At 36.7% G+C, this 12,968-nt stretch overlaps 1 protein-coding gene across 6 annotated transcripts in view; it reads right to left on the minus strand.

Annotated features, from left to right (window-relative positions):
* Positions 1-2,291: 2,291 nt before the first annotated feature.
* The window catches only part of TIA1 (TIA1 cytotoxic granule associated RNA binding protein), a 35,896-nt gene continuing 25,219 nt past the window's right edge, over positions 2,292-12,968 (minus strand). For 2 of the 6 annotated variants that reach the window (XM_012750145.3, XM_012750143.3), the window contains 6 exons: positions 9,619-9,727; positions 9,133-9,228; positions 8,960-9,044; positions 8,100-8,223; positions 6,354-6,499; positions 2,292-4,965 (listed from right to left, as the gene is read on the minus strand). In XM_012750145.3, the coding sequence (XP_012605599.1) occupies positions 4,809-4,965; positions 6,354-6,499; positions 8,100-8,223; positions 8,960-9,044; positions 9,133-9,228; positions 9,619-9,727 (717 nt within the window). In that variant the 3' untranslated portion in view covers positions 2,292-4,808. Of the gene's footprint in view, positions 4,970-6,353; positions 6,500-8,099; positions 8,224-8,959; positions 9,045-9,132; positions 9,229-9,485; positions 9,728-12,968 lie in introns of those variants that run through there. The other 4 variants (XM_012750146.3, XM_012750144.3, XR_012918580.1 and 1 more) reach the window with 3 other exon arrangements.

Raw genomic sequence — 12,968 nt, forward strand, 5'->3', positions numbered from 1 at the left:
GTATTAGTTGGCCAAGTAATTTCTTTCTATTTATAGTAGAGACGGGGTCTTGCTCTTGCTCAGGCTGGTTTCAAACTCCTGACCTTGAGCAATCCGTTCACCTCGGCTTCCCAGAGTGCTAGGATTACATGCGTGAGCCACCACGACTGGCCTTTTGTTTGTATTTTTTTTTTTTTTTCCTAAGACAGGTTCTCCCTCTGCTGCCTAAACTGGAGTGCAATGGCACAATCATAGCTGACTACAACCTTGAACTCCCCAGGCTCAAGCAATCCTCCCACCTCAGCCTCCTAAAATGCTGAGATTACAGGCAGAAGCCACCATGTCTGGCTTCTAGTTTCTTTAATACATTTTCTCTTATCTAAGGATATTAGTTCTTGGAAATTTTCTGATTCATGAGAGTTACTTTTTGTTTAGAGTTACCTTTCGTAATCAAATTTCTAGTAATCCCTGGCTCTCCCTATTTAATCCTTTGCATTCAGATGTCGAGTGTGACTCGACACGACTAGCAAAAATTATAGAGATTAAAATTACTCTTTGAATGTATCAATAATTTGAAATATAAAAAAATCCAAATAAGTTTGTATGAAAAGAAACTCCAGTTTTTTATTCTACTGCCACGCTTTGTAAAATCTGGGGTATTTAAAAAATTAAATCCTGAGTAGAATAAAGGAATCGAGAAAAAACCAAGCGAGGGCACAGGGTTAAAAGTGAAGCACTCAAAACCTGTTTGGAAGATTTGTGTACATGGGCAGGACTTACTGACTGGGACACTTCACTGAGAGGGACTGATGGTCAGTTGGCTTTTTTGGTGGTGACCTTCAAATGTCATCTCTCTCAGGAGTCATTTAATTTTTCCACAGAAGGATCCTCCAACATACCACCCAATATACATGTCTGTTGCTATTCGAGATATGAACAAGGATAAAGAGCTAGGGATCTTATTTATCCAGTATACAAAATTGTGCTTAATCCTTATTTTCTGTATAGCACAGCCTAGTAAAGAAGTTTACTTTTTCCTTTTTTAGTTTAATTACTACCACAGTAACCTTAGCCTCCAACTTTAGAAGCCACACTGTAATTACTGGTCGTCGGTCTTGGCAAAAATCTCATCTCCGAAGCCAGTGCTGCAAACAACTGTTTGAATAAAACAGAAATTTCTAATAAGATAACTACAAGACATGCCACCTTCAAAGGCCAGTCCCTTGGGAAAAAGAAAAAGAAAAAAAAGACATGCCACCATTGACACCTGTAGTTTTCATGTTTTGTTAATCCCTCACCACAAAGCCACATGAATGAAGGTCTCCAAGTGAAGGGAGAAAATCCTATTCAACTGAGACACACTCATACATTTTATTAAAGGTCTTAAGTTATAATTCATCATTTTGGAGGCATGCTCTTCAAATTTTAAATACAGCAGTCAAATGCAGTGATTGGAATAAAATGTAGTAACCCTCTATGAAGAGATGATTGATTTTATAAATCATCTCATTTGAAAGGTTTGCTTTTTTATTTCCTATAAACACATCTTGTTTTTCTAATTCAACTGTAAGCTCAGGAGCATCCTATCACATTTAGTAAACCTAACTCCCTTTGTAAATGCAATCTAGTCCAGAACAACTGCCTTCTCAAATGGAACAGAACTCTAACACACAAGTAAAAGAAAGAAGAAGCATAAGGACAAAACAGGAGAACACAAACTAGAATGTGAGGCCAGGATTGGTGGCTTACGCCTGTAATCCTACCACTCTGGGAGGCGGGGCAGGAGGATCCTTTGAGCTCAGGAGTTCAAGACCAGCCTGAGCAAGAGTGAGACCCCGTCTCTACTAAAAATAGAAAGAAATTAGCTGGACATCTAAAAACATATATAGAAAAAATTAGCCTGGCACGGTGGCACATGCCTGTAGTCCCAGCGACTCAGGAAACTGAGGCAAAAGAATCGCTTGAGCCAGGAGTTTGAGGTTGCTGTGAGCTAGGCTGACACCATGGCACTCTAGCCAGGCAACAGAGTGAGACTCTGTCTCCAAAAAATAAATAAAAAAATAAAAAAACTACAACGTGAATCTCATTTTCTACATGGAGGATAATATCAATAAGGAAAATAAGAACCTGGTTTTGCAATTAATTAAATCTGCAGAATGCCAATTCTTTGTGGTATTTAACAGTAACCCAATACAAACCACTGTTTCTGGAATAGGATTTTTAAACATTAACAAATATCTGAGTGAATGTAACAATACGGCTAGACCAAAAAGAAAAATCTCGCACACAATAATCACTGCAAGAAGATCCCACAGGTTATAGAAAACATAAAGGAACTTTAATATCCAAATAGTCAGGGTAAAGAATACTGAATTAATGACCCATTAAGTGTGAATCACTTCAGGTTCTTTACAGTACCAGAAAGTAAAATCTAAATGCATATTGCAGAGAATGAAACCATTTAAAAAACTTTAATTTCCTTACCTGATACTAATACCAGTCTGATTTTTAGACTGAAATATCCTCCAATGACTTAACACTAAAATTTAAACCAGAGTTAGCAATGTTCCTGAAATGTGAATTTGTTCAGTAGTAACATTTTCATCATGAGTACTGATACCACTTTCTTCTCAAAAAGTAGTAGTCAATGAACATTTTAAGACTTGTGCAATAAGAAAATATGCTGGCTAATAAAAACTGTTATTACTTGAGTTAGTCAAAATTAAAGAAAAACTATACTTTTGTTTAGATTAAATTATTTATGCCCAAATAATTTACCCTGCAGTCCATGAGATGTACAGGAAACAAAATATTTTTAATAAGAGAAAAACAATGAGGGTCCTAAAATAGAAACATTAAGCCAGAAGAATCTAAAAAAAATTCCTGATTTTTTTTTTTCTTTTTTAGTATTTCATTTAAGCTGCTTTTGGTTGCATGCCCTGATCTGTAGAAGTTAACAAGGAAATTAAATTTCCAAGTATTTAAAAAATTTACTCATCTTCCATAAAGCAACTTTTAATGTATCAACACTTAAAAATACACAGTGACTTAAGGAAACATCAGTACAACTGCATAGAATTGAGCTCCAGAGAATTATACACTTATAAGCTATCTTTCCTGGGCTCTGGTTTACAAGGGTATTGGCTTAGAGACCAGCTTAGTCATTTGCCCCTACCTGGAAGATACAGGCCAGGAAACTTAAGATTTCACAGGCCTTTTCTGTTTCTAAATAAAATGCTGGGAGCTCTCTAAAGGTCTTAAAAACCACCAACCATTCAAATATGTATACTGGGGACTCTTCCTCTCTGTGAGTCAAGGAAGGAGGTTTGTGACCTTCACTGAAAACAAAACCTCCCACAAATTTTCTAAGAGACTCTGAAATGTACTAGAAATTTCAAAACTACAACAATGCCATCAAAGATTAAACCTCTTAATGCTTGGAGCCACTCCCAAATAAAAAAATTGGGAACTCCAGGAAAACAGGTACCAAAAGAATCAAAATAATGATTGCACTGAGGATTCTCTTCTTTGAAGGCTGTTTAAGGAGGTAGGATTTCAAGGTTTTTTTGTTAATCTTTTGGCCTCTGAACATTTAAAAAATGCTTTGCCTGGCTGGTCCTTCAGGCTAATTTTGGAGTTCACAATGAAACTCAAGCCTGACATAAGGATATTCTACAGTTTCACAGCTATCATTTGTACATATTAAAATTAAGTTGATTTACTTCTTTTTAGTAAATCTAACTAGAAAACAGCAAATTATTCCTTTACATACAACTTTGTGTCTCAAAATTCTTGAAAAACAAGAGCAGATGACTTTGTATTCAAAGACTACTAAAGTGTGTATTTGATTTTCACATGCAAAGAACTTAAAACCTTATAAATCTCATGTCAACTCTGCATGATGCCTTTAAGAAGGAAATGACATACAAAGTTTGCTAACTGTGCAAAATATTAAATTGATAAAACATTTTACATAATGAAATAATACATGTAAATGTAGAAGATGACACATGGAATTAACATGGCATAAGAACTTATCACATTTCAGAGATTTTTTTTAAGTAACAAGTTTTTGTTTTCATAGTTCCTGGTACACAGCAAAATTTATCACAGAAGATAAAAATCCTTTTAAACAAATCCAACAGGGAATTCTTGAGGCACCTTCTCATATAAAACACAAGATAAATGCAATTATCAATCCATCTGAGAAAAGTTTTCAATCTAAGTGAACATCATTTTTTCCATTTAAGTATATTTTACAGAACTTTAATAAGGCAAGACAAATCTGTGAAAAAATGTATACAAAAATGACGTAAACTAATAATTTATATTTAAAAACCCCAAAGGGAAAACAGCATAGATGGGAGAGCTCAAACAATGCCTACTTTTTTAACCTAAAACAGATTTGTGCATAAGCTGAAGATTACAAAGAACTTCGAGACTCTGCACAGTTTTGGTTTTTCTTTTCTTTTTTTTACATCTTTATATTACATGTTTTAAATCATATCAGGAATGCAAACTAGAACTGCACACTACTTTAGTGGAAAAGAGTTCAACATTGTGCAATTTTCTGCCTCTTAATTTTTAAAAAGTGGCAGCAATCCCTGCATTTGTATTTGAAACAAGGATCTGAGAAACTTTATCAAAAAAGGTAATGAAGGCAAAAATTGGCAGACATCCAGCATCTTGTTTCTTTTTAAAACAATGTGGATGATAATTTCATGATTAAAAAATGAATCTTTTAAATAAATACATTGTATCTGACATTTGCACTGACTGATTTGATAAATCTTTAAGTAAACAATGGCTTTACTACACTCCCTGTAGCCTCAAGCCACTGGCTTTAGATTCTGGAGTCCTTTTTCACTGGGTTTCATAACCTGCCACTCGATACCCCGAAGGCTGATTAGGCAACATGCTGCCATTCTGCCCTTGAGGCGGCTGTATTCCGTAATTTGGTCCCATCCATGGTGCAGAAGACTGAGTCTGACTGGTGAATAATGTGAAAGAAACAGAGGGGAGAGGAAATCCACTGATTAAAACAAACTAACGCCAAGGACAAATAACATACATAGGAAATGGGAAACATTTTTTCTTAACCCAAATATAAGGATAACTGTTATGCCAGGGAAAGCAAAGCCTTTTAGTTAAGTTTTTTCTCTTAAAAACAAGCAGCCCTGTATGTTAATTTGGGCAGTTTAATTCTGATAGAAATTGTAGCTCTGATAATAACCTTAACATATAAACATCTATCTCCTTTGAAGCCAGCAAAACCCATCTCCCAGCTCAGAAGGGAAAACTATCTATCTTCAACTTGGCTAGACATATGTTGAAAAAGCCCCTATCTGAAAGAAACTCAAGTCATTTGGTACAATAAGAACTAGCATTTATATTGCTTAGAGAAGAAATTAAAATGACCACTAGCATATGTAACCTCATAATTTTTTTTTAACATTACAAATATAAGATACTTTTTTAACCTAAAAAGTTTTATTTCCAGTTTCTTTTTCAGTAAGTAAGATGGCATAACTCAAGGTTTATAAGGAAGCTTGCCATATTATAATGAATGAATAAACTCTTTTGCATAGGAAAAAACATAATGAATAAAACAACTAGCATCAAACTAAGTGTATCTAAGAGTGGCTAAGTGAACATTAGTCATGTGAAAAGCTTAATAACTGTTTAGCTCTTATTTTCTTGCTAAGAAATTAGTTGATTTACTATCAAGCATTACCAAAATTCATATAATCTTGATTACACTTCAAGGCAACATATTTCTTTTCTTTCCTTTTTTTAATAGAGACAAAGTCTCACTCTTGCTCAGGCTGGTCTTTTTTTTTTAAAATATTGAATAAAAGTTTTTTCGTTATATATTTTTTACTTTTTTTTAAACTCTTTACACCTTGATGTCTTGTGATATTCAAGCTTCAGGCTGGTCTTAAACTCCTGAGCTCAAGTAATCCTCCCATGTGGGCCTCCAAGAGTGCAAGGATTACAGGCATAAGCTACTTTGCCTTACCTAAGGCAACATACTTCTAGGCAAATTTTTAAAGAGAAATATTTAAAACTGTAAATTTAAAAACTACTCTATATTAAGTCCTTAAAAGGCTATGGTTATGCTTTACACAAGGTGTCATACTACTAATTACTTAAAATTTCTTTTGGCTGGCTCATGGTGGTGTGTACCTGTAGTCCCAGCTACTTGGGAGGCTAAGGCAAGAGGACTGATTGAGCCCAGGAATTTGAGGTTGCTGTGAGCTAGGCTCATACCACGGCACTTTAGCCTGGGCAACAGAGTGAGACTCTGCCTCAAAAAAAAAAATTTCTTTTGACATTTTCAAAGGTCTATAAAGAAAAAAATTAAATATACTTACTTAAATCCCTGTTGGTTCCATGCCTGGCCATACATTCCATACGCAGGTACTTGCCAACCATTAGGCATGTACTGGCCAATTTGTTGTGCATTTCCATACCATTGGCCCCACTGGCCATAAGGTTGTGGATATCCAATTTGATTCTGCTGTTAAGTAAAATTATAACAGATAATTTAGTATTATTTGAAGTTATTTGTATATATCTAGTCCTATTTTTAGTACCACAAATACTTAGCCAAACCACATATGGCTATCATTACAATTAAAATGACAGGACAAACAAGAATTTAGTAAGTGACTAGTAGAAAAAAACAAGTGAGTAGGCCGGGCGTGGTGGCTCATGCCTGTTATCGTAGCACTCTGGGAGGCCAAGGAGGGAGGATTGCTTGAGCTCAGGAGTTCGAGACCAGCCTGAGCAAGAGTGAGTCCCCGTCTCTACTAAAAATAGAAAGAGGCCGGGTGCAGTGGCTCACGCCTGTAATCCTAGCACTCTGGGAGGCTGAGGCAGGCGGACTGCTCGAGGTTAGGAGTTCAAAACTAGCCTGAGCAAGAGTGAGACCCCATCTCTACTATAAATAGAAAGAAATTAATTTTCCAACTAATATACATAGAAAAAATTAGCCGGGCATGGTGGTACATGCCTGTAGTCCCAGCTACTCGGGTGGCTGAGGCAGTAGGATTGCTTGAGCCCAGGAGTTTGGGGTTGCTGTGAGCTAGGCTGACACCACGGCACTCACTCTAGCCTGGTCAACAAAGCGAGACTCTGTCTCAAAAAAGAAAAAAAAAAATAGAAAGAAATTAGCTAAAAAACTAAAAATAGAAAAAATCAGCCAGGCATGGTGGCGCATGCCTATAGTCCCAGCTACTTGGGAGGCCAAAGCAGGAGGATTGCTTGAGCCCAGGAGTTGGAGGTTGCTGTGAGCTAGGCTGATGCCACAGCACTCTAGCCCAGGCAAGGGAGTGAGACTGTCTCAAAAAAAAAAAAAAAAAAAAAAAAAAGAAAGAAAGAAAGGAAAAAAAACAAGTGAGGTTATACTGCTATAACTCTACAGGATGCTCTGAATGGCACAGTCTTTCTAAGGCAGCAGTTGATTCCCTAGTAATAAATATTAAACTCAGTCTAATGTATAAGTGTTTGGTAAACTATCTACATGATTTTTTTTTTCTTTTTATACTTCCTATCTTTCAGATACATGATTGTTATACATAGGAAAGATATAAAGATTACTTATTCTTTTATTCAGCTAAGTTACTAGACCTACAGAGTTTAGGATTTTCTTACTCCCACTTCTGTGTTGCATTTACAATTTACTCATAGCAACCTTTGTGGTGTTAAGTTTGAACCACTAAAGCTACCTGGAAGAACAAAAAGCAATAAAATCTGGAAGGAAATGCCTAAATATATTTACAGCTTTATTTTCGTTACAGTTGAAAAAAATTTAATAACCTGTTAAATTTTTCAGAGCATTTTAAAATTCACTGTGTGAGCATGAGTTAAATGAGGTACTCATATTCATCATGTCATCACTACAATTCATGAACCACCACTCTGGAACTGTAATACACGAAGGGAGAGCCCTTATATACTATCATGTTAGCTATAAACTTACTAACAAGGATTATCAACAACGTTCATTTTAAGATAACTTTATTATCCCCCATAATATGCCGAAATAAAAAAATAAATAAATAAATAACTTTATTATTAGCCCAGAAATTACTTCTCAAAGTTAAGAACCCTCTCACCTGTTGCACAGGATTTATCATATCAAGAGATTCTTTGCCCCAATAGCATTTCACAACATGACCTTCAATGGTAGTTCCATTAACAGAAACAATTGCATGTGCTGCACTTTCATGGGAATTGAACCTATTGAAAACAAAATTAAGAATCACCAACAAAAATTTCTTTAAATATTTATGAATAAGACCTATTTTTAAAAATCAGGGTGAGTTTGAGGTAAAATAGGCAGTTCACATAAAAGAATCAATAAAATGGCTTATTTTCTTTGCTATTTTTTCCTCAAAGATTCTGTAGTTCTAGAGAAACTTGTGTTAACAAGGAATGTGTTTTGTGGGACTTGTGTTGGAATTTGGAAAATGGGACCTATAAAAAAAAAAATGACAAATATGCCATATGCTAGAGAAATTTCTATTTCTTTATAACCAAGGTAAATTTTTAAGAAAACCAATAAGGTAAATGTTCAAAAACTATATGGGAGGCCGGGCGCTGTGGCTCACGCCTGTAATCCTAGCTCTTGGGAGGCCGAGGCGGGCGGATTGCTCAAGGTCATGAGTTCAAAACCAGCCTGAGCAAGAGCGAGACCCCGTCTCTACTATAAACAGAAAGAAATTAATTGGCCAACTGATATATATATAAAAAAAAATTAGCTGGGCATAGTGGCACATGCCTGTAGTCCCAGCTACTCGGGAGGCTGAGGCAGAAGGATCACTCGAGCCCAGGAGTTTGAGGTTGCTGTGAGCTAGGCTGACGCCATGGCACTCACTCTAGCCTGGACAACAAAGTGAGACTCTGTCTCAAAAAAAAAAAAAAAAAAAAAAAAAACTATATGGGAGAAAGTGATTTTTTAAGAAACCACTCCTACCGAACAAATGAATATCCTTTATCTGGAAAGACTCGAATTTCCATTATTTGTCCAAATGGCGAAAAAGTCTGACGCATTAGTTGTTCTGTTAGACAAAAAACAAAAAGAAACCACGTTAAGTTATATTAAAATCCTACAAATATTAAGCTTGGAAGTTTAAAAAGCTTTCATACCTGTTAGCCCAGAAGTCACACCTCCACAGTATACAGTACAGTTGCTTGGACTAGACTGATTTACAACCTCATCATATGATAGCTGTTTGGTGTTTGCTGGGGAGGAAAAAAGTTTATCTTTAATTCATTAAATAAATGTTCAGAAAGAGAAAGGTAGCATTAACTACACTACTGTAATGTTAATATTTACCTTGATCAAAACACTTACATAACATATATTATACTTGAATTTAGAATTAAACCTCCCCCAAGAATGTCTAAAAAATTACCCAGTATTCTCTATTTAATAGGAGACTTGACATTAGAGATAATATCATTATTATTTTATAATTACAAAAATGAAAACTAAGTACATTTTTGAACAGTAGTCTTGATTTGCTTCTCATCTATTTCTGCAATAAGTCTCCGGGAACAGCTCTAACATTTAATATCTAGTGTATTTTTCTCCAAAATTCCACATTTCCTTTTCTTCTCCAATACACCTACACTCATATGTACTCTTTGGAGCTGGAGGCTTTCGGGTTGCCCAGTTAGTTCTGATTTGTCTTCCACCAAGCCACTGGCCACCCATCTGTTGAATGGCGTTTTCGGCATCCTGTTCCACACAACATTGGAAATAACAAAGAAGCCTCTATTAGTTGATGTTAAACAATTTTTAGCAGTAGTGAAAACTTGGTGCTTTTCACAAATGTTTTTAAGTAAAAATGCTTTATGAAATATATAATACATGAAAGCTTTCCTAAAATGCAATGGTGCTTTTTAAATATCTTTCTTTTATGTGGATATCAGACTTTGGGAATGTTAATCATCTGAAAAAGTCATGAACCTAATGAGGTAGATATCATAAAGTTCATGTAACAACTCAAGACTATTAAGAATGAAAATCTTATTTTAAACAATCCAACAAGCTTGCTAATGACAGTATTTGGTTTCTCATTCATCTAATAAGCAAAAACTGAGCAGTTATGTTCCAGGCACCAAGTTAAAAGCTAGGGATGATACACCGGTGAACAAGCAAACACGGTCTCATATTCTTACACAGATATTACATTCTTTTGAAGGGAACAAATAAAGTAACATCAAGTTCCTGCTTGAGAAGTTGGAAGGACAGTGCTAGCATTTACTGAAATGGGGAGAAAGACTGGGAACGAGAAGGCAAACAGGTTTGAGGAAGAAACAAGGAGTTCCATGTTAAGTTTAAGATGGTTGCGAGACATTTGAATGAACACCATTTGTTAGTAAGTATGGAGCACAGAGACAGACTGAACTGAAGATATAAAACTCAGAGTCATAAAGAAAGAATAGAGAGCAAAAAGGCCTGGGACAGAGCCCTGAAAAACAGCAAAATTTAAAAACTGAGTAAAGGAAAAATTCCTAAGGGGACTAAGAAGAAGTAGCCAGTGATGAAGGAAGACACCCACAAAAGTATACTATCATGGGAGCCAAAAAAGCAGAGGTCAAGAGGTGATCTTAAACAGAGTAGCACTGATAGAAAGTGAGAGTAAAAGCCAGCTTAGAGTGGACCAAAAAGTAAATGGGGTATAGCTTTTGTTTGCACACATCAAATGTGGGCTTAACCTACTATTAAAGGAACAGGCAAATCCAAGGCTCAAAGTCTTTGAGACACATGAAAGGAGATGCATATTCTTAAAAAGAAACAAATATTGTTTATGACACTAACCAGTTTGAACTCCATGAGATGCTTAACTAATGTTATGGGTTGAATTGTGTCCCTCAAAATGATATGACGTCCTAATAAACCCAGGTACCTGTGAATATAATCTTATTTGAAAATAGAGTCTTTGAAGATATAATTAGTTAAGATGAGGTCATACTGGATAAAGATGAGCTCCAAATCCAATATGACTCATGTCCTTATATTAAGAAGAGAAGATTGGCTGGGTGCAGTGCCTCATGCCTGTCATCCTAGCACTCTGGGAGGCCAAGGCAGGTGGATTGTTTGAGCTCAGGAGTTCGGGATCAGCTTGAGCAAGAGTGAGACCCCATCTCTACCAAAAATAAAACAAATTAGCTGGGCATGGTGGCGTATGCCTGTAGTCCCAGCTACTCGGGAGGCTGAGCCAGGAGGATTGCTTGAGCCCAGGAGTTTGAGGTTGCTGTGAGCTAGGCTGACACCACGGCACTCTAGCCGGGGCAACAGAGTGAGACTCTGTCTCAAAAAAAAATAAAAGGAGAGAAGATTATGTGGACACACAGAGAAAGAAGATGGCTACGTGGAGACAAAAGCAAAGACTGGAGTGATACAGTTACGAGTCAAGGATTGCCAGCAAGCCCTAGAAGCCAAGAAGCATTCATCCATAGAGCCTTCAGAGGGAGCTGAAGGTAACATGCTGACACCTTGATTCTGGATTTCAAGTGTCCAGAACTTTGAGAAAATAAATTTTTGTTTTTCAAAGCCATCCAGCTCATGGTACTTTGAAATAGCCTCCCTTGGAAAAAGATATAACTACTTACTTGCCAAAGAGGAAAACAACCTTTTTATGGTGTATATATACGTGTACACTGGTAGTTGTGAATGAGAAATGAAGTGGAAGCATAGGCAAACAACTCTTTTGAGAAATTTGATCCTGAATTATAGCAGAGAAATAGAGATACAGGTGGGTAAGAGATATGAGGATCAAGTGTAGTTTTGATTGAGAGATACTAGATGTTGATGGGAACGATCCAGTGGAGAGGGAGAAACTGACGGCACAGGACAGTAAGAACAAGGGTAGCACATATTATACGATTCCCTTCATAGGAAATGTTCACAACAGGCAAATCTACAGTAACAAAAAGCACATAAATAGGTGCTCAAGACTGGCGGGAGGGGCATGGAAGGAAAAGGATAGTAACTGCTAACAGATATGTAGTTTCTTTTAAGGATGATGAAAATACTCTAAAAATTGATTATAGTGATAGCTGCATAACTGTGAATTCCCCTAAAACCACTGAATTGTATATTTTTTTTTTTTAAAGAGATGGGGTCTTGCCATGTTGCCCAGGCTGGAGTGCAGTGGCTATTCATAGGTGTGATCGTACAGCCTACAGCCTTGAACTCCAATCCTCCCACTTTAGCCTCTTGAGGAGCTAGGACTACAGTGCCATCGAGTTAAATCGTATACTTTAAAGGTGTGGATTTTATGGTATTGACTTATATCTCAATAAAGCCATTGTTTAAAAAACAATAAAGCAGGCCGGGCGCTGTGGCTCACGCCTGTAATCCTAGCTCTTGGGAGGCCGAGGCGGGCGGATTGCTCAAGGTCAGGAGTTCGAAACCGGCCTGAGCAAGAGCGAGACCCCGTCTCTACTATAAATAGAAAGAAATTAATTGGCCAACTGATATATATATAAAAAATTAGCCGGGCATGGTGGCGCATGCCTGTAGTCCCAGCTACCCGGGAGGCTGAGGCAGAAGGATCACTCGAGCCCAGGAGATTGAGGTTGCTGTGAGCTAGGCTGACGCCACGGCACTCACTCTAGCCTGGGCAACAAAGCGAGACTCTGTCTCAAAAAAAAAAAAAAAAAAAAAAAAAAAAAAAAAAAACAATAAAGCAGCAGAAGCAGCACAGAATCAAAGTTCTGAAAGGCAAGAGGTGGGAACCCAATCATAAGTGATTTGGCCATTGACAGGAAGGACCTTTTCTTTATTGTAAAAAGAGGAAGAAGGAAAGATGGATAAATTTTATGTAACTTTGGTGGCTGAAAAATAAGGAAATTCATGTATGATAGCTTCTTTTTTTCTCAGTGAAGCATGATATAATGCTGTCAGCTTAGGGTGATAATGAGGAAGGGAGGAATATTTGAGAAGATGGGGTGGTAAGGAATAAAACAGT

Source organism: Microcebus murinus, chromosome 3, assembly GCF_040939455.1.
Source record: "Microcebus murinus isolate Inina chromosome 3, M.murinus_Inina_mat1.0, whole genome shotgun sequence".
NCBI classification, from domain to species: Eukaryota; Metazoa; Chordata; class Mammalia; order Primates; family Cheirogaleidae; genus Microcebus; species Microcebus murinus.